The following is a 21,270-nucleotide window of genomic DNA, read 5'->3' on the forward strand; positions in this document are numbered from 1 at the left end:
ATATTAAAATACATTAAAATATCACAGATTAAAAACTTCCCTAAACAGGGCTGCCTTCTGTATTTTCTGAATGTTAGGTAGTTGTTTATCTCCTTGATCTCTGATGGGAGGGCGTTCCACAGGGCGGGCGCCACTACCGAGTAGGCCCTCTGCCTGGATCCCTGTAGCTTTGCTTCTCACAGTGTGAGGGAACCGCCAGAAGGCCCTCGGTGCTGGATCTCAGTGTCCGGGCTGAACGATGGGGGTGGAGATGCTCCTACAGGTATACAGGACCGAGGCCGTTAAGAAACATTTTCCAGTACTTTTTGGAACTTAGAAACACCATAGACCCACAACAGAAAATACATATTTTTAAGTCTTAATATATGATGCAAATGGACCCTATTAACATTTCTTAGATTTAGCATCCCTTAGAGCTAGCCTTCTTCATTGCAGTTGCATCTATTAATGGCTGCCAGTTATCTTGTGTAATCAGCCACGATCCATGTCTCCTTTCTTTTTTGTTCCTAGCTGATAAAAGAAAAATGTTTCTCTGTCCCTAGATATATGACCTTCAACTTTGATTCCATTGAATTTAAGCCTGTTTTTATTACACCAGTTCTTCATAAGGTTATCCTGTTCATCCTGCAGAACTTCCTGCTGCTGTTAGCCACAGTTTTTCACCCTGGCTGCATCCTTAGGTCATCACGGGTTAATTATCTTGACATCTGCTTTGTGCATGCAGGTGCTAAAGGACTTTGATATCCAGAACAAATTACAGCATTTTAATGCTTCACACAAGGAGCCTTGTATGACTGATCCTTGCAAATGACATTGGATGGTGAAAATGATGTTATGGGTTGCAAAGCAGCGGAAATTATGTGTATTTCTGAAGAGCTGTGTGGAGAGTCTGGGGTGAGATGTAGTATAACAGCTGTTGCAAGATGTGTGGGAGTGAAGCAAGTTTATAAAATGTGGTGAAAAGAATGGTGCACTGATTTTCTTACCAATAGTTTAATGAAAGGTTCCCACAAAAAGGACTCTTGCACCAGCTATGTGAGCAGGCACCACATGGAGGGTAAAGACTGGGCAAGCTATTCATTTGCCTTCCCCATTTAAACAAGGCTGTTTTCTCATAGCCCCAGGGAAGCAAGTAAGATCAATTGGCAAACAAACTTCTATTAAGTGCACTTGCTGGAAATGTTTATACGTTGTTCCTGAAAAATACTGAGTTTGCTGAAACTCCAGCCCAGTGTTTAACAACTCGTGTTATATTAAATGCTCTGTGTGCGCATGTTTGGGCACCTGCTGTGTGTAGCAGAACCTAGCCTGCTCCAGTCCTTCCTGCCTGCCACCCATTTATTGGCATATGGCAAACCTATTTGAGGAAGGCAGGCAGATCATCTGGTTTCAAGCCAGCACAAAAATAAAATATCTGCCGAAAGGGCACCAAATGCTTGTTCCAAACCAGACTGGAAACACAAGATGAAAAAAAAACGAAAGAACTCTACAGTGTGTATGTTTACATCTAAGAAAAGAGCAATCTCAGTATATCCTAGTCCACTTTCTATGGTTTAACTCCCCCCCCCCCCCCGCCCGGACAATGTGAGCTTCTAGGCTGCTGCTATTTGGTGGTGGATTAAAATGTGTTTTGGTGCTCGTGTGCAGTAAACACACTTTGACCCCTGCCACCGTATATAGACTTTTTGTGGTAAGGAAAGTGATGGGAAAATTCACTGGAAAGTGTAGCATAAAGCTTGCTTGATGCAGCACTGCCTAACCTCCTTGCAAATTGCAAATTGGAATGAATGCTCACTAAGACATTTTGGGGTGTGCAATATACTTGACCATTTATCTCATTGTATCCTTGCAACAACCTTTATGGATTTGGTTAGTCAGAGAGCTGGTTAGTTAGACAGTGTCTTGGCTGCAAGTGCAACTTCCAGAGGGGTAGCTATCTTTAGCAAAAGCTAAAAAGAATCTGTGTTAGCACTTTAAAGATGAATACCTTTATTATGGCATAAGGTGTCATGGACTTGGTGCATGGAGCACTCTCCTCAACTGCATTCATTCATTCATTCATTCATTCATTCAAAGCTCTTATACTTTGTTCTTCAGTCACACAAAAATCCACTTCTGGTCCATCCCCCTCAGCTTTTTTCATTTCAGCAGTACAGAGGTGCCTCAGGTTACAAACACTTTGGGTTACAGACTCCACTAACCCAGAAGTATTACATCGGGTTAAGAGCTTTACCTCAGGATGAGAACAGAAATTGTGTGGGGGCAACATGAGGCCCCATTAGCTAAAGTGGTACCTCAGGTTAAGAATGGTTTCAGGTTAAGAACAGACCTCCGGAACAAATTAAGTACGTAACCAGAGATACCACTGTATAATTTTTTGAATATGTGTCATTTTGTTGCCATTATTTAGCAGTTGAGAGTCAGAGATCCTTGCCAATCTACTTTTGGCACACCACTGATCTAGAAGAACCAAATATACAATGTGCAGCTTTTAGGACCTGAAAGAAAAAACACCATATTTCACAATTATCTGTCATGGAAATCCTATGTAGTGCTAATAAAAACAACAACCTCATTCTCTGATTGTGGATCCTTATGCAACCAACACAGCATCACCCCCACACAAGAAGGGAGATATTAGCAGGCTTGGGCAAACCTCATAGTTTGCAGAGGTACAAAAATGTATGGAAACGAAACTAAGGGGAGCTCAATGAGGATTGAGCATGCCAAGTGGGGTTAGACTCCAGCTTCAGAAAGACATACTTACTTGGGAGAAAGTCCCTACTGACTTCAATGGGTTTCCCTTGCAGTTAATGTGCACAGAATTTGGCTATAAAGCTATGTACACATAAGTGGTTTGAAACACAGTAAGTTCATCTCCCGCACCCCATGTTTTAAGCTGCATTCTTACATTTCTGTACAAACTGGTGGGGGGCAGTCTATGTCTTCACCTGATGTCCATTGCCTGATTTGTTTGCCCACATTAGATTCCAATTCACTGAAGCTATCATCTGCACATGTGCAACAACTGCCTGAAATATACACACCTCAGCTTAACCGTAGCTTCCATTTTCAAGTCGGGTGGAAGCCGGTTTGAAGGAAAGCATGTCAGACAGGAGTATTTCTAAATAAACTATATGATAGATATGGAATGTGGCTAACGTCATGTGTTCTCGGCTTCAAACACCAGCAGCAGGAGTACACTGGAGTCAGAGTACATGTTAATATGTACACAGCCTCAGCCTATGGAGATAAGAGGGACTGACTTTTGAAAAAATATACACAGGACTGGGCTACATACGTACAGTCCTACATACAGGTTCCTTAACTTGCAATGACTTCAGTAGCTTGCATTGACTTTAAACAGATCAACAGTGCGCAGAATTGCAGCCCAAGGGTCCATTCAGACTAGCAGTCTTGTCAGATCTCATTTTAGCTATGTCTTTCACTGTCTCCTGTGCTATTTCTTGGTACACAAGGCTTTCACCTCCCAGAACCACAAAACTAATGGTTTCCCTAAAAAAATAATTTGTGCATTTGCACCCATGCTTGCCCACAAACCACCATAAATTTGATGCAGTGTGGTCAGAAATAAAACAAGCGGTGAGGGAAATTAGGATAATATTGGTCCTGAATTAGGTGTATGTTGGTAGAGCAAATGCAGTGGATGTGTCTGTGTTTCATAAGAAGGCTCCAGCAGTGGAGGATAGGTGAGGAAAATGGCCAAAGAAAGACACGATATACTTCTTTCTTAGAGTAGAGTAGAATGGATGACCAGTGGCCTGTGAGCCTCATGCAGGTGGACCATGATGTGTCAGTGGATTTGTAGTTGAAGGCAGGAGATGGGGCATTCCAGCCACTCTTTGGAATTCAAAATGTAAAATTGTAAAATACAATATGTATAAGAAAAAAAGAAGCAATTAAAATACAATTATCATCATCCAGCATCCAGCACAGGTGCATTATAATTGCTACAACAGGCAGAAAAAATCATTAAGTGGTCTGCCAAGACCCTCAGCAATTTTCAAGTTCTTCAGGAGGAGGAAACTTTTGAAGACCATCTGCTCTGCATCATGTAGCTCTTAGCCCAATTTCATCCATGTGTGTGTGGGGGGGGGGAGAGTCTGGAGTGGCAGGAGGAGAGGAAAGGGTGGAAAATTGGAGGGATGGGGATGAAAACCAAAATGGATGGAGCAATGGAAGAAGTGGAAATATCAAGGATAACTTAAAAGACTTATCTGTCCCACCCTGAACAGCTCACCAGGCAGAGAAGAAGAAAGAGCGAGAGAATGGGGGGAAAGGGAAGTGGTAGCCCTGTTTATTTTGGATTCTGGGCATGTCCACCACCAGTATTTGGCCACTGAGATATACTGTAATAATATCCAGTTCCCCAGGGGAAATTCTAGTCCTGGATGGTAAAAACACTATGTACACCTCTGTTTAACACAAAACCTTTCCTATGAAAAACATGGAGGGCTAAACAGTGACTGATTACAGGATGTGGAGCTGACTGACTCATGTGACTATTATTAATTACTGTTTACACGGTGCTCAAATCACAAGTTCACATACATTATCTCAACGCTCTTTTGTTCACTCTGTCAAGTAATCAGTATTGTTATCCCAGTCTCAGGCTGGCAGCATTGGCGGGGCTGCGACTGACAAAGTGTCTTGTTTATGGCCACCAGGTGAGTTTTCCATGGGATAAGCTGGCATGTGAACTGAGCACTAAACGTCCAAGGATACTTGGAATGTGAACCAAGGATCGAAAGGTTAGAGATAAAAGTTTGCAACCTCAGCAAAGTGGACCGAAGACAAATTGAAATAAGAGGACTTCCAAACAATAAATTCAGAATGGGATTGAAACAGAAGTACCAAGGGAATATGGGGGTGGGGGTAAGTCCCCAGTCCTCAAGGCCACCTTCTCTGTTCTGTCGATTCTCGTGCACTGTACTTTTAACTTGCATGTCAGTTTGTATAGGATGTAGGGCCTGCAGACTGGGTTTCCTTTTGGTTTTGACCATTTGTTATCCACCCCACTCGAAATGCCTTTGGCGAATGTCAAACCAGTAGTAAAAGAGAGAGAGGAAGCCGCGTGCCTGTTTCTTTGTTCTAGGAATGGTCACACTGTGTTCAATACTAACCCAACAGAGAGCGCTAGAATTCATCCATCCACATCAAGGCGCGAGAATCCAGTCCTGGTCTTGACTGAGATTCCGCCTGCCAAGGAAACCTGCTCTTATTATTATGAAGTCTGGGAGATGGTGCTTTCTCTTAATTTACTAGAAGAATAAAACAAAAACAAACCCTGAACTGGAGCTGCGTGCGCACTGGAGCAGATACTCGGCTCAAAAGCGAGCTCGCGTTTCCAGAGCGCTCGCTCAGCCGCTTAACCGCAGGGGGAGGGAGGAGGCTCGATCGGGAATCCACGTCCACAGGAGTAGATCCACCCTAGGTTAGGGCGTGAAAGGAAATGCAAACCTCCTGGGGAGCAACATGTTCTGGGTGCGCAGAGAACTAGGCATGTGTTGGGGTGTGTGTGGATGAAACTTGATCACAACTATCTTTGAAGGTCGGCCACTGTGTGTGTGGCGTGGTCCACAGGAGAAAGTGGATCTTACCGCTTCCTTGAGCAGCTTTTTCTGGACAGGATGCGACCCATTTTTGGTGTCAACTCCTCCAGAAATGGACGATCGAGACGTTTTGGACCGGACTCTCCCCGAGCCACGTTTCCTAGCGCAGTCGAGTCACTCCACTCTCGCTTCCGAGGAAGCTCCCGCCCTTTTCTTTGCTGGAGGCGTGTATGCGTGCAGAACACCTGCTCCGAGTCGGATTTAGCATACTACTGGTTTACACAGAACCCCCTCACGCAGCCCCTTCCAGTGTAGCAGCAGAAACAATCTCTCCACAACCCTTTTTCTTCCCTTCTTTTAATCTAAGTGCTTTTCGTGTGTGCCATCGGGTGAGCGTGGAGCACAACGGCATCCGCTGAGGACGCGCACGCAATCGAAAGGAGCATCCGTCTCCCGGGCGGCTTGCCGCTGCTCCGTGCTGCGCCTTGCCATCCGCCCGCCTTGCAATTCCCTCTCCCACCAGCAGCAAGCAGCAAGTGGACGCCAGTTGAGGGGAGGCGAGCGCAAGACGCTCGCGCAATCAGCCTCGCAGGCTCGTGGCGCGCGCGAGACGGTGAGCGCGCGCGCGCACACACACACACCACACATACACACACGCATCGAGGGGAGGGGAAGGGCTCCGGAGGCTTGGCATGTTCCTGTGTGGACGAGAATCAGTCCGCGAGCCCAGGAGCGGGAGGGCGAGCCCCTGCCACTAAGGCGCCTCCCTCCCTCGCTCCATTCATTCGCCAGCTCTCCTCATGCCGGCGGCTCCCGCTCTTTCGCCGCCCGTCGCCTGGGACTCCAACCTGTTTGTGGAGGTCACTCTTGGGCCGCCAGCAGCCTGTGGCTTCTTCCCTCCGCCGCCTCCTTGCAGCGTCTGATGGTCGTTGCTCCGGGGAGGCGAGTCGGAGCTGGGCAGTGAGCGAGGAGGAAGCAGCAGCAGCAGCAGCAGCAGCCCCGTCGCCCTCGCACGATCTGGGACTTACAAGCCAGGCAGCCATCCCCGCCCCATCTCTCACACCCACTGGCCCCGGAGGGATTTACTTTGTCAGGAGGAGCCCGCGGGGCTGACGCGCCGCTGAGAAGATGTACCTAGACCCTGAGGCGGCCAAAGGTAAGCGCGGAGGAGCCCCCTCTCCCTCGCACGTCGGTCGGGGCAAAGAGGACCGCCGCCCCGCAGGCAGCGCCGAGCGCTTGCTCCGGGTTGCGAGTGGGCAGAACCGCCGTCTTTGTGTGAGCGCCTATGTGTGTGTGAAAGAGGCGGAGGTCGCGGCGCTGCTCCGCGCACCTGAAGGAGGAGGAGGAGGAGAAGAAAGGAAGGCGAAGAATGCCCGCGGCTGATTGGGCGGGGAAACGGGGGGAGGGGGTCGGCACCTCGCAAGGAGGCAAAGTGGGGGGGGGCAGGAACGTGTTAGCAGCTGCGGCTCCGGAGGGCGGTGGCGGGAAGCGAGTCCTGAGGCGGCGAGATTTCTGGTCCGAGGAGCTGAGGGAGGCTGCGCGGGGACTGACAGGGCGCAGCGGGGCTTTTTGGCGGGTACAGCCTTGAGGGGAACTTCTCGTGAGAACCCCGAGGTCGCCTCCTGCTTTTCGGGCACCCGAGGGGGAGGAACCAGCCCCACGGCTGGCGTCGCTTCCGGGGACTGGCAGCGCCTGAGGGGAGCGGGAGGGGGATTCGAGGTGGGACTCTCGAAGGCTGAGCTTGGCGCCAGGCGCCTCCGCGCGCTTCGCCGCTGCTCTCTGCTCGCTTTCCTTCCACGCCTTGCGCCTTTTCTTCTCCGCCCCCCACCCCACAACTTAATTCCTACTACCCTCCGCTTCTTGTTCCCTTCTTCCGGTCTTCCTTGGACTTCGCGGAGTTTCCCAGTTGCCTGTATAGTTCTCCCCCAAAAGTCACTCTCGGGTCGCCGCTTCTCTTCTTCGGAATGAGTCACGAGCTGCTGCCCCTCGGAGCCGCCGCCGACGGACGAGGCACCTGCTGTTCCTGCAAGAGAAAGCGCTGCAACCTGACCGAAACCGCGGCCCAGCGGCTTCGCGGCCGGGCGGGATGAGAGGAGGCTCGCCTGCCTCCCAGACACACGCGCGGGCTTCTCTGGCTGGCAGCGGCAGCTCCTTCCTTCCATCAACACGTTTGCTGTCGCCCGTGAACACTTGCTTTTTCTGGAGGGAACGTAGCCGGGGTGGTTTGTTTTGCTGATCTAATGCTGTAAACAGGCAGCTTTCACGAGCACAGTGTGCACAAATGCGCGCAGCACATACTATATATATCTCTCGCATTTTATATTCTGGAATTGCTACCAAATCAGCTTCTGGCCCTGTACTCACAATAGATGATACAATCCCCCAGGGACATGTGGCATCAAGACTGTGGAAAGCCTACACTTTCTCTGTTGCCTTGTATGTAGAGAAAAACTGCAGTTCATGTGTATGGGGAGGGTGTGTGTCTTGCCTTTAAGCGACAGCCTTGAATAAGCTCCTTCAGAACCCCGGTGCTAGATCAGGTGATGATTTATTAGGTTCCAGGAAGATGCCGGACCTGGAATAGTTAATAGTTATTTTCTTCCCTTTCCTAAGCCTGTATGATCATGTTAATGCATTGGCCTGATTTCTGAGAAAGTGTCAAGCAACCACTTACATATCTAACAGAAGAGCAAGCAAGAAACCTAACAACTTGTGAAAGCAGCCTTTATTGTCCCATTCAATTTAATGAAAGTCTTCCACAGTGTGTCCAGAAATACTTCTCCAGAGGATCTCATGTGATTTCACTGTGACTAAAAAGAAGGTTATTTCTTACCTCCTCAGTGTAGTGGCCAAAGCCTGTGCAACTGATACACTCAGGTGGATAGTTGGTAGAATGTGAGCCTGGGTCTAGGGGACCCTGGTTCAACCACCACCTGCCACTCACAGAGTTCACTCGCTGTGCCAATCTTGGGCCAATCCATCTACTCTGCCTCACAGATGGGGGGGGGGGAAAGGAGGTGGAGGGTGATCCAGATAATGCCGCCTTCTTAACACGTCAGGGAAAAGGTAGGATGCAGATACAATAATAGGTTGCCAACAGCTATAGGTGGAATGCCCATGTGCCAGGGGAGTACGCCTCTGAATACCAGGTGGTTGGGACAAATGGGAGGGATGTTGATCATGCGGTTTATATCCAACTCAGATGGGGAACCTGTGGCCCTCCTGATATTGTTGGACTCCAACTGCCATCAACCCCAGCCAGCATGGCCAATGGTCAGGGATAATGGGAACTGTAGCCTAGCAACACCGGTGTGTGCGTGTGCGTGTGTGTGTGGCAAAGGTTCCCCATCTCTGATCTCTATTGGAAAACATTGCTGGGCTAGATGAGCCCACAAGGCTCCTCTTATGCTCTAATTTAAAAGTTACATTCAGCTGTGAGCCTTAGTGATACCCTGTGACAAACATTACCAGGAGCTAATTGTACTGCATTTGTAATGTTCTCTCTTTCTTAGTATTTTGAAGGTTGCTGTCTTATTTCTTTCACTTTCGTGCAAGTGTAGGTGAGGAAGAACACATGGCATCCATCCTCTACCGCATTCACTGTTAATGCAATTAATGCATGCAATCCTCCATTCCAAACAGCTGTATTATTCTCAGCTCAGCTTTCGTAGGCCTCTAAATCCACTTTCCTCTTGTATTAGAAAATAGAAAAGCCAAGATTGCGCACAGTGCTTCAAGAAAGCATGAAAGTCCACTAAAGAACAGTACCGTCAGAATATTTTTCACATTCGCCATCCTATTCTCACTAGTTTATTTTTCACAGCTGTACTGTAATCTATATGAAGCAGAGGTGTATATTAAGCTGCCTACTCCTGTTCATGTTTCTTTGCTGAGATACTCCCATTACTGCAGATCATAGCAGTTCAATTCTTGCTGAGGAGATACTTTATTACAGAGACAGTATGATGTAGTGGTTAGATCACTGGTAAGACCTAGGTTCAAATCAGCACTCACGCCATGAACTTTACAGAGTGACTTTTGGCCACTCACACTCTTTCAGCCTGACCAACCTTTATAGGGTTGCTGTGAGGATAAAACTGGGGAGCAGGGGGGAATCGTGTACACTTTCTTGAGCTCCTAGCAGGAAGGGCAAGATATAAATGTAATAAATAAATGATAAAGGTCACCTCTATTATGTGGATTGGGAAAGGTTTATGCTCTGATAAAGTCACACTCCAGCACTATTTCAGACTTTCATTGCTCCACACCTGTCCACTTTCTTTCTGTTTATCCCCATCATTAGCATCAAATGAATTAGCCTGATGAACTGTCTCATTCCACTCTACTTGCATTTCTGTGATCTTTTTTGAACCCAGCTGCATTAATGAGAGTTTGCCCTTACCCTGCCCCCACCAATGACCGCTTACAAAGGGCGGACACTCCCGTAGCTATTCCACAGCACTAACAAGCACCGTACAATAATTTCTTAGCATGGCTGTTCGGTCCCTCTCTCTTCATTTATGACCTTGGTTGAAATGCATGGGCAGCTATTACTTATTAAAAGTCAAGACATTGACCAGACGTGGAGGCCTGGCAAAGGAATTGCTGTGTTGGGTTAAGCCCATAACGCAGTTCTCAGCATTCCATCTACTCACAGCAGCCAGCCAGGTACCTCCAGGGAGGCTCGTGTGCATTACGTTTGTTCATCCTCAGCATTTGGTTGTCAACACATATGCTGCTTTTGAAAGCTGAGATCACTTCTACATCCTAACTGACATACACTTACCCAATTTTTAAAAAAGGCTTTATGTTGGCAGTTTCTGCGACTTCCCCACCACATCTCATTGACGCACGTCTTCCTTTCCTCTACCAGCATCCTACTGATAGAGCAGCAACAGATGAATGCAACCCCCACCACAATCTGGCACACCTCCAGAATCTTCTGCACTTCCTATTGGCCAAGTAATAACACTATCCTAAGTGTTCCTGCACTTAGTTTTAAAGGAGTGCCATAAAAGCGTCCTTCATGCCAGGATATCCATCAGACCCTATTGAGGGGTCCTACTCTGTGGGGCAGGACTGCAGCTCAGGGGTAGAGCATCTGCTTTGCATGCAGAAGGTATTGTGTTCAACCCACAGCATCTGTAGGTAAAGCTGGGAATGTCTTCTGCTTGAAACCCGGGTGAACTGCTGCCAGTTAGTGTAGACAATACTGAGCTAGATGGACTACTGGTCTGACTGGGTATAAGGCAGGTTCCTGTGCTTAAAACTCCAGAGCATCTTCACTCTTTGTGCATTTTGCTGTATTCCATGACTATGTTGTGCAAACATTCCCTATGTGATCCTTCTTTGCTACATCCTTGTGTTCCCACTAAGAGTGGCTATTTGTGAGGTTCCAGAGCTTACTCTATGTCAGTGGTGGCGAACCTTTGCACTCCAGATGTTTTGGGACTACAACTCCCATCATCTCTGACCACTGGTCCTATTAGCTAGGGATGATGGGAGTTGTAGTTCCAAAACATCTGGAGTGCCAAGGTTCGCCACCACTGCTCTATGTGAAATGGCACTTTAGTCCTAAGCATGCTTATTGCTTAGGAATGTCCTCTTAGGTATGCTTAGGGGCCACAGTGGAAGTGGGTGGAAATTAAGATCAAACCATCTTCACAAGCATGCTACAAGACTGTATATATGATGTGATCTGAATAAAAGGAATCATCTGAAACACCCTGTCAAAAGTAATGGCTAAATCAGAAGCCTGTAGGCTGACCAGTCCTATGCAGGGAGACCCCCAACTGGTCTTTGGAGGAAAAAGGTAAAGGTAAAGGATCCCTGACAGTTAAGTCGAGTCGCAAACGACTTGGGGGTTGCAGCGCTTATCTCGCTTTACTGGCCGAGGGAGCTGACGTTTGTCCACAGACAGTTTTTCCGGGTCATGTGGCCAGCATGACTAAAATAGGGTTCTGGCTCTGAACAAATTTGAATCTTCAGTCTGGATTCAGTGTGAAACGAAATGATGATACAGTTCCTCCTCAAAAGGGGGTGGAGGGATTGAGCGAAGTGCCGTTGTAGCAGGAGTTTGCTAACCCTGTCGCTCTCCGGAAACAGTTTGACTCCAACTCCCATCAGCCTTAGCCAACATAGCTAATGGTCAGGGATGGTGGATGTTATAATTTAAGGGGTCACAGGTTCCCCACACCTGCACTATATCAACAAAACGGCAACAAACTTACTTGTGGGCAGCATGAAAGTGGGTCTATGATAGTTCGGAAAAAAATTGAGAAAGAAGTGTGATTTTGAAAGAATTTTAAAGGAGGAGGAGTTGTTTCTCAATAGTTACGAAAGGAGACAGCTAGGAAGCCCCATTCAAAGAAAGCATAAAGGGGGTAGAGCTAAAAGGAGATTAACATGCATGAAGGAAAAGGCCAGTGTGTGTTTGTGTGTGTGTGTGTTTGTTTGTTTGTGTGTGTGTGTGTGTGTGTGTGGAGAGAAAGTGTTAAAATGTGGAGAGTGGGAACTTGAAGCACATACCACATTTAGTTAAAACCCCTCTTTCGGATTCTGAGGCCCTACAAAACAAACGGTTAGAAAAAGTGAAGATGGTAGTGGCATGACTTAACACTGTTCACAAGGCTTCTGCTTCAAATGGTATCATTTTGGTGCCTGTGTGGTTTATAAACTGATTAGTTCTCCCCTGGATAAAAGGCGCTTTGCTGTGTGATGCATTGTTAATTATGATTAAAGAGAAAAACCAAGTTTAATACAGATACCCAGCAGTAAGGGGAAAGATGAAGTTAAACGAGAGGTAAAGGCTAGAGTGTAAAGAAACTTTTCAGATATGCTGTGTGATTGAATCAAGAAGGGCTATCCCCAAAGGACCTTTTCGGAGAACAAGAAAAGCAGGGAATGAGACATCTGAACAAAAGTTGCCATTAGGCAAACCACTGGATGCTTTCTAAAGTGGTTTCAACATGGCCATGCCAATTTGCAAAGTGGGCTGGAGACAACAGGTTTAGATGACCGGTTTGCCTTCACCACTGCGTTATGTGGGCTCCAGAAAAGCAGTTAGCTGTTGCCCCCAAAGTTATGATTACTGTTTATTATAGATTCACTCACATCAAATGAGCACTTCTTCCACACAATTGAAAACGCTGCTCTACAAGAGCAACACTTATTAGAAAGGCTTGAAATAAAAGCCACTTCCCAGCGGAAGACAGATTATGCATTTTCAAATAGCAATTTGCCATGTTGGGTGTGTGACCACTTTGGTTTTTCAGTCCTTTGTGCTACCCTACAGAGAAGTTAGGGGAAATGGATCACTCTTGACTTCCCCAGAATCTTTTATCAGGTGCCAAAGCCTGGTCAAACACTTATGACCAATTTGCCAAGTAGTTATATGCAGTATGTGGTAAATTACAGAAGTGTTTTCTGTATTCATCATTGAACTGCCCTGATTGTGTGAACAAAAATGTGGTTAAAGGGCAGGCAATGTCTTCATGGATCTTGAGGCTGCAGGGACAGAGGTGTGTGTATTAAGGTTGAACAAGAAGTGGGCTCACACTGCGCAACACACACTGCTCCTCTCTTAGAGGAGGGATAGGCCTGTGGCAGATTGAGTGAATAGCAGCTATTATTATTATTATTATTATTATTATTATTATTATTATTATTATTATATGACAGATTATGATGGGCCTTACTGTTGCGCTAACTGCATAAAATGATGAGGGAGGAAAAAACGCCAGCAAAATGGCATCTTGTGGTATGCCTGATCCTGCTCAAAGGTGCAGGCAATGGGGGTCTGAGGTTCCTACCTCCAAGAGGAAGAGAGGCTCCCACTCTTTCACCCCTCTTGCTTTCAGTTCAGTGAACTTCCTTTTACTACCGGGGCTAAGAGAGTCTGTGGCCATTCCTTGCCAAGGCCACCCTCCTGCTATTTCAAGGGAGTGCTGATGGGCTCCAGGAACGGAAGAGTCAGACCCTCTTCCCTATGTGACAAAGCCCCGTGTGCCCAGCTGTCACTGGCGGTTCCTCGCGAGCCTCTGGGCTCTGCTCTCTCGCTCTGCTTGCTCGCCCTTCGCGACCTCAAGAGTTGTCTGAGAAGACCTCGCTCGGCAGCCGAAGAGCAATGCCTCCTCAGGAGGAGAGAAATAAATGATCGCGGCGGCGCCTTCAGGATGTGCGCCTCTTTTCCTCTCGGTCTCCTGGTCCCCCCCCCCCTCCGGGTGGAAGAAAAGGCACGAGTTCTTGATGAGCAAGTGTCGGGGGACTCTGGAGCGAGAGGCTGGGGGAGGATGGAGGCGACGCCGGCCTGAAGGCTCGGAGTTGGGCTGGTTAAACATAAAATGAAACAGTGTCCAAAGGGTTGCTGCAGCCCGGGGCCTTTGCACCCACGGAGAGAGAGCTGCTGCTGGGCTTGCGCGGCACACGCTCCCTCTCCCGGTGGCGCCGCTCCGCTCGTGGGCAAAATTACCCGGGGGGCGCGGGCGGAGCCTGCGGAATGACCGACCCTCTTTTTGCTTCGCCGAGCGACACGCCCTCTGCCGCTCCCAGCAGCCGCGGCCAACGTGCTCTCTTAGCGGCGGCGGCGCATAGTCTTTTTCCGCCGCGCGCGTGTGGACGCACAAACACGGTTGCTCAAAATTGGCTTCCGAGTGACCGCAGCGATAAAAGCCCTCGCCGCCTTTTGCTACACATTCCCTCCCTCCGCTTCCTAGTTAAATTCGGATCTCTCTTTCGTGCTGTTATGTAGAGCTGGTGATGGCGGACCTCAGATCTCGCTCTCTCGCTACGCCCCCTTGCTATTGTTACTCCCCGCTTTCTAATTCCTGGCTGCTAAACTCAACGCCTTGCTCCGCCCCATTGATATCCGTCTTATCACCACGTTCGGTCTGGGCTCGAACTCCCCAACAAACCGAAGCAAGCGAAAAAGACATTTGCAGGCAGGAATCCTTTTGCCTGGAGCCGGGCAGGAGGAGGCCCCTCGCCTGCACCCGGATACTCCTGTTGCATCACGGAGACTGCCGCCTTTCCCCTTCTCGTCCCTCGTCTAGATCCCGCCCACTGGCTGTAAAATTCCTCCGATGCTGCTGCTGTCAGGTGCTCACTGTCTCCCGGAATAGCTCTCGCGGCGTGGCTCCCCGCCCATTCGCCCCCTCTCCAGCCCGTGCAGCAGGTGAGGTCAGCCTGACAAATTTAAACTCGAGGACGGAGCTGCAGGACGGAGCCCTCACGGCCTCATCCCACCTGGCGCTCAGGCTGCTAGAGAGAGGCAAAGCGACCAGAGAAAGGAAGACAGATGCTAATAATACTGCTGCCACCCCCCCCCTCAAGCCCCAAGGGGTTCGGCTACGATATCTTAGCATGTATTTAACAGCAAAAGAGGATTTATATTTTTGGGGGGTGGGTTGGTATAAATGCAGGCAAGAAAGTTGCCCTCAAGGGATTGTGTTTTAAAAGCAGCAAGCTATGGGAGAGCCTAAGTGCTAAGCTTCGCATCTAGAAGGTGAGTGAGTGACCAGCTTTGTGAACATCTACTCCCCCCCTCCACGTTAAAAAACAAACTAACATGAAATCTGACGTTCTCCATGCTAGTGAGAGATGCCTGGCCATTGTTAGGGAAAGAAGATGCTGGACTCCATGGGCTGCTGTTCAGATTCAGGAGGGCTCCTTCCTTAAGGTCTTAGGATAAGGATGGTGGTATCAGTTTAAGACATGTGCTAGGAATCTATATAGTCCTCATTTCATCTACACCCATATATGAATGGATTCAGACATGGTGAGGAGGCCGTAGGTGAGAATGGGGGAATGTTAAGGAAGGTAGGAAAGAATATATTGCTTTGATATTATCCCTCACTCACACTAGTGAGTAAACAGCAGGGCCCATTCCCTTTGCAACTTACTGGAAACAAGTTGATGATTCATTAGAATGCTTTAATTAAGCAATCCAGTCTGGCTTGTTCCTGGTAAGTTTCCCCTTTATTTCCCTCTTATAATAATAATAATAACACAACAACACAGTCTTCTTTGCGAGTAAAACTTTATTCTTACTTTTATTCAGTTCACAGCAGTAATCTGAAGGCAGGCTTTATCTTGTGGTTACAGTGAAAAGGAAGTCTGAGCTACATCTCACAATTCCTTCTTGTGGGCTCCATCCTATCTGAAGGTGGAGCCATGCGCTGGCTAAGAGTCAGGAGAGTCCGAGAGTAAGAGTAACAGAGTAAGAGTCGAAGAGAGAGATGGTTGCGTGACCAGCCCTTTTTATCTGGTCAGCTAGGGTCATGCCAATCTACCTGGCCACATACAGGGGGAGGAAGCTCCAGAGCAGGTATGACAGGAAGTCCTCCCTGTCTGGAGCCACATTCCCCTGTGTGTCCATTCTAGGCAACAGGAAAATGTACTTGACTGCTCTAGTAATAATACATCCCACAGAATCATAACTGGCTTGTACTTTATGCCTGCCCTCCAGTCTGTCTCATGTAGAATCGGATTTTTGTGTCCCCACCCCCCTTAGAAATTCTATAATCACAGTCTTGCACCAACATCTCTTGTCCCAGTTCAGAGTCAGAGGAAGCTGCACACCATTCTGAAGGACAGGCTTCAAAATATAGGCCTGCTGCTTTGATTAAATTGGGGAAGAGACAGAAGGCCTTAAATGAAATCTACAAGCACTATTCCTCTGCAGCCACCCAGTTTGACCCAAGTCATGCCCTTGTAGTCTGCTAAAAACAATTTATAAGGGGCTGACAAAAAACATAAGCAGGGCATTGCTCCTTTGTCAATATGCCCTCATAACTTGAGCAACAATGCTTCACCAAGTGTGTTGCTCAGGTGTTGTTGTTGTTCAGTCGTTCAGTCGTGTCCGACTCTTCGTGACCCCATGGACCAGAGTATGCCAGGCACGCCTATCCTTCACTGCCTCTCGCAGTTGCTCAGGTATGTGCAGAAAATCCAGGATCGCTAGAGAATCTTCACCACCTCTTACCATTGAGGTGGTGTTTGTCTCTAATAAATGCACAAACTGGTACATATACAACAGAGTAGCAATCAGGTGGAGAGTAGCTAGAGACATTAAAGCATTTGTGCAATATTGGCGGTGGGGTGGGCATGGCCTCCTTGATGCTGTTGGACTCCCAACTTTCAGCAAGAAGGAAATCATAATGCAGTGCAAGGAAATCAGCTCACCAGCCTATTGGGTGTTGGGTCTGATGTGGAGCTGCATGAACCAGATTCAGCTCACTTGGGTGACTTTGAGCAGAGCTGCTATATATGCTAATTGCCTCTTGTAAGGAAGATACATGTATGATGTAATACTGTCGCCTGTGAGCCAGGTGCTCCCTAGCCAAGCTGTTCAATAGTTGGAACATCCACATACACGATGACATCATTGCACCCAAAGATTTTGGCTGTGTAGAGTCTGTCTCCCCCTCTCCATCTGAAGAACCTAGCAGGTGTCCTACTGGGTAATGAGAGGTCACTCTGGAAGTTATCTATACGGTAGAGATGACTGTCAGGTTTGATGTGAAGAATTGGGCTGCAAACATTAAGATGGGGCTAGAGAGAAATTGTGGGCTGCTGACTGGCTATCCCTCTTGTATGAATAGTAGTTCAGGTGTTTCTTCTTCTATAGGCTGACCAGCTAATACACATATTTTCATGTCTACAATGGAAAAACTGCCAACTCAAATATTATTAAACAATTATCACAATATGAACTTCAAACCAATTTTGCACTATATATATATCAATATATCTCCCAGCCCAGCACAGAGATTGTCTCCACATTAAGTAAAGTAAACAGATGAAATGTTTCTTGCAGCCTATGTAGGCTGCGAGCTTAAATAACATATTTGAAAAATGTTTGAATGTGCTGTAGAAACAATTAACCATCATCTCAGGGTTAAGCTTAATAAATTTACTGCCGTGCTAAGTTTTAAAGCCCTGTAGGAATCAGGGCAACTAACAGCAGCCTCCACCCAGGCTGTCCTTATCTTTGTCACGGCTTCTACCTACCGGTAAGTCTCTGTGACTCTCCTTAAACTCAGCCCCGTATCTGCCAACTTTAAAAAAGCATGAGTCAGATTACTTCAAACTGTGAGATTTAGATTTATGTCACACACGTCCACCTTTTTTTTTTTTTTAAAGATAAATGAGATTCTATTTTTTCCTTGGTTTATGACCATGGCACATGCTGCAGGCATGTTCTCTTTGTAACTATGAAAAGTGGATTTTTTTCCCTTTTAAAAATGTAAGATTCTCATCCCTCAGTTCTAGGATCTCAGAGGTTCTAAAACCTCACGACTCTGCATTTAAAATGGGAAGAGTCAGAATACTATGTCTGTGGTGGAAAAGTACTGTGCCGAAATACATTTGGAGAGACTTGGGCCAGGTCATCCTTGCTTCAGAGGTGAGGATGCTAAGCAGAGGATCAGTGGCAGTGTTTGTGCCATGGGGGTATTTATTTGTTGCATGAGTGTCTCAGCTTTTCTGCAAGGAGTTCAGGGTGGTGTACATGAGTTTCTCCCTCATTATATCGTCACGACAACCCTGTGATTGTAGTTTAAGCTGAAAGTTGGTGATTGGGCCAGGGTCAACCTGTGAACTTGGGTGAGCAAAGATTTGAACTTGGGTCTCCCTAGTCCAAAAACCAGCAGTCTCCTTGCTACATTGCAGGACAGGATGCTCCTTCCCTTGCTGGTTTCATTTTTCCTAAAGTGATGAATCTGCTGTCTAACCTCATGGCGTCACGTATCATGGTGGCATCTGAGCAACCTTTCACCCCATTCCATCTGTTTCCTCTTTGTCCTGATTTATCCTCTTTTCGTTTCTTCCTCTCTGTGCTTTCCTGAGAGTCCTATCTGTGATCAGCATGTTCAGGTTTGCAGGAAGCAGGACAGACGGGTACCCAGGTGAGATTGCCACTGATAATGCAGAATAAGAAGGATGTGAGACGGGGGGGAGAGGTGACCTTGTGTTAAGTTAATCAAGTCTGAGTGGAAAGTGGCCAATCGCGTAAGAGCAGATAAAGCAGGGCTAGTGGAGGAGTCTGAGGAGATGATGGAATAGACATGAAAATGTTCGTAGTCTGTGAGGCATTATTGCACCCAGTTGTTTTGTTTTATTTTTACAGCAGCTACATCTGAGTTGGAGTATTATTGGTTTTCATTACTGCATGATATGATTCTGTTGCAAGGGAAGGCATTTCCAAAAACTGAAGGTTCTCACTTACCAATGGTAATAAACATTTACACACAGTACAACTTAATTACCATGGATGCCATTTCACTAGTTAGTTAAGCTAGTTCTAGAGCAATTATTTCTGTCCATATGCAGAAGCAGAAAATGGCTACTCTGGAAAGCTGCAACCCTGCTCCTAGTTACACACACGTAATTCTGATTGAAATTGGTGGAACGTGATGAAGGTGTGAAGGGCTGCAGACTAAGGGTTTGCACTAGTGGCAGGAGTAAAGTTTCAAAAGAACTCTTTCAGTGCCACCCCGAGGATCTTATGTCAGAAATGTAGAGAGAAGGTATGCTAGTAGTACACATTCTATTTTTCTTAGTCCAGCTGGTACTGAGCAATCATTAGTTTACAGAGCATGGAAACTACTCTTTGGGATCAGGGATAGAGAATCATATCAGAGGTTCAGAAGATGTTTGCTAGGAAGAGATGGTTGGCCTTGCTGCTTATGTAGGAGAGTGGAGAACTGTATCCCCTGTCTCCAATTAATGTTATGAGCATATGGAAATTATATTCATTCATTGTGAAGAGCACACATGAGAAAAATCCCATTGTGTTGTTGTCAAGACACCTAAAATTTGTTGACCTAGGTGAGAAGAAGCAGAGTCACAAGGCATGGCAATTACTCTGAAGCAGTGTTCTTAAAACCCTCATAACTGAGCTGTATAGAACCTTGATTTTGTGTTGGCACAATGTTATGCATGTGTCCTGCATGTGACAATGAGTGTGATCTGAGAGAGGTAGGCTAAGTTTTGCTCCAAGCTCTTTCTGGGGACACACATGGAACAAAGTATCGACCTGCTTATGAGATTCATTCATTCATTTTACATTTATACCCTGCCTTTCCATGAAAGACAAACTCAATGTGGCTTTACAAAATAGAAATTTAGAACATAAAACAAGTTAAAATGCCACCACCATCATAAAAATACACAAATTCGCAGCGGTAACAGCATCATAAAACACATTCAGCAAGCAGCAAATAAAATACATAGTCAGAGACTCTGAGTAAAAAATGCCCACAGGAATAGAATTGGTCTCAATAGCTCATTTAAGAAAAGGCAAAGAGTGTGTTCATGTCAGGAAGCAACTGAAAGAGGTCTCCCCTTCATTCCCATCAACTGTTTTCATTGGCAAAGGGGCCTCTGGAAGCTGAACACAGATCACATGACAGGATATGGAGGAACCCCTGCTCTCCCAGACCAAAGACAACACTTTGAATTGAGCCCAGAATTGAATTTTGGCATACTTGGACTGCCTTCAAGAGTAGCCCCACATAGCATGCATTGCAGTAGTCCAACCAGGCTGTGGCATGAATGACCAAGGCTAGATCTGATTTCTCCAGAAAAGGACACAGCTGGCAAGTCAGTTGTAGTTGGGTATCAGTGACTACTAGCCATGATGGCTGTGCTTTGTCCCCACAGTGGGAGGTTGTAATGCTTCTAAATACCAATTGCTGGAAATGCCAGGAGGGGAGAGTGCTCTTGTGCTTGAGTCCAGTTTGTGTGCTGCCCACAGGCATCCAGTTGGCCACTGTGAAAACAGAAGGCTAGGCTAGATAGGCCACAGGCTTGATCCAGCAGGTTATTCTTATGTTATTATGAAAAATGCAATCTTTTCCACCACTTCAAGTTGTGCATCCATAAACACAATTGGATCCAGGAGTTCTTTCCACTCCCCAAGCTGTAAATGTTTTGCTTCTAGGGGAGTGCAACTCCACCCAATGTTGCCTGAACATCACTTCCAAGTTAATCAGGACCACCAGCCAGCTGTAGCCAACCAATTGTGGCAACCAATTGTGGACCCTCATTTTAATCTTATTTCCATGGAATTCTGTCCAAACTTCAGTAGAAGCCAGCATTTTTCTTAGTCTTTTGTTGTTACACAGTGACTTCAGTAATTAAATAGGCCTCAGCCCTAGGAACTATAGAATGATACAAATCTGAAGTAAGTAAAGGAACATGTACAAATCAAAATCCTAACCACATGGTAGTAGGGCATCCATTTGGGAGTAGCCAGCCAGTGGGCGCACACCCTTTCTTATTCTACGGTGTCCTTGATATAGTAGTTCAAACCCTCAATTACTTCAGTCTCCCTTTCAACAGGGCTCGCAGCAGTGATCCTCATGGCTTGCAGAAAGTTCTCTACTCAATAGGTCTGAGCTATTGTGAATTTATAACACCCACTCTCAGTTCTTTACATTGGTGGAACAGAAAATACTGAACTGATTGCATTTGGTGTGTGAAACCCTAGTGGTTCGGAGCGTGGTTAAGATTCATTACCTTCTTTCCCTCAGCCTTATTGGCATGGCATCAACTACACATGCAATTTAACAGTTATGCTACCACACCTCAGTCTGGGTGGACACAATGCCTTTCTAATATGGGGAGGGTTAACCACGTGAAATTAACCCACTACTAGGGAAGTCTGAATTTGTGGGTGGTGCTGTGGGTTAAACCA

At 46.8% G+C, this 21,270-nt stretch overlaps 1 protein-coding gene across 6 annotated transcripts in view; it reads left to right on the top strand.

Moving 5' to 3' along the window:
- Positions 1 to 6,220: 6,220 nt before the first annotated feature.
- SYT7 (synaptotagmin 7) overlaps positions 6,221 to 21,270 on the top strand; it is a 212,876-nt gene continuing 197,826 nt past the window's right edge. For 5 of the 6 annotated variants that reach the window (XM_033157118.1, XM_033157075.1, XM_033157083.1 and 2 more), the window contains exon 1: positions 6,221 to 6,729. In XM_033157118.1, the coding sequence (XP_033013009.1) occupies positions 6,702 to 6,729 (28 nt within the window). In that variant the 5' untranslated portion in view covers positions 6,221 to 6,701. The remainder of the gene's footprint in view (positions 6,730 to 21,270) is intronic. The other variant, XM_033157108.1, reaches the window with a different exon arrangement.

Source organism: Lacerta agilis, chromosome 1 (genome assembly GCF_009819535.1).
Source record: "Lacerta agilis isolate rLacAgi1 chromosome 1, rLacAgi1.pri, whole genome shotgun sequence".
In the NCBI taxonomy this organism is placed as follows: Eukaryota; Metazoa; Chordata; class Lepidosauria; order Squamata; family Lacertidae; genus Lacerta; species Lacerta agilis.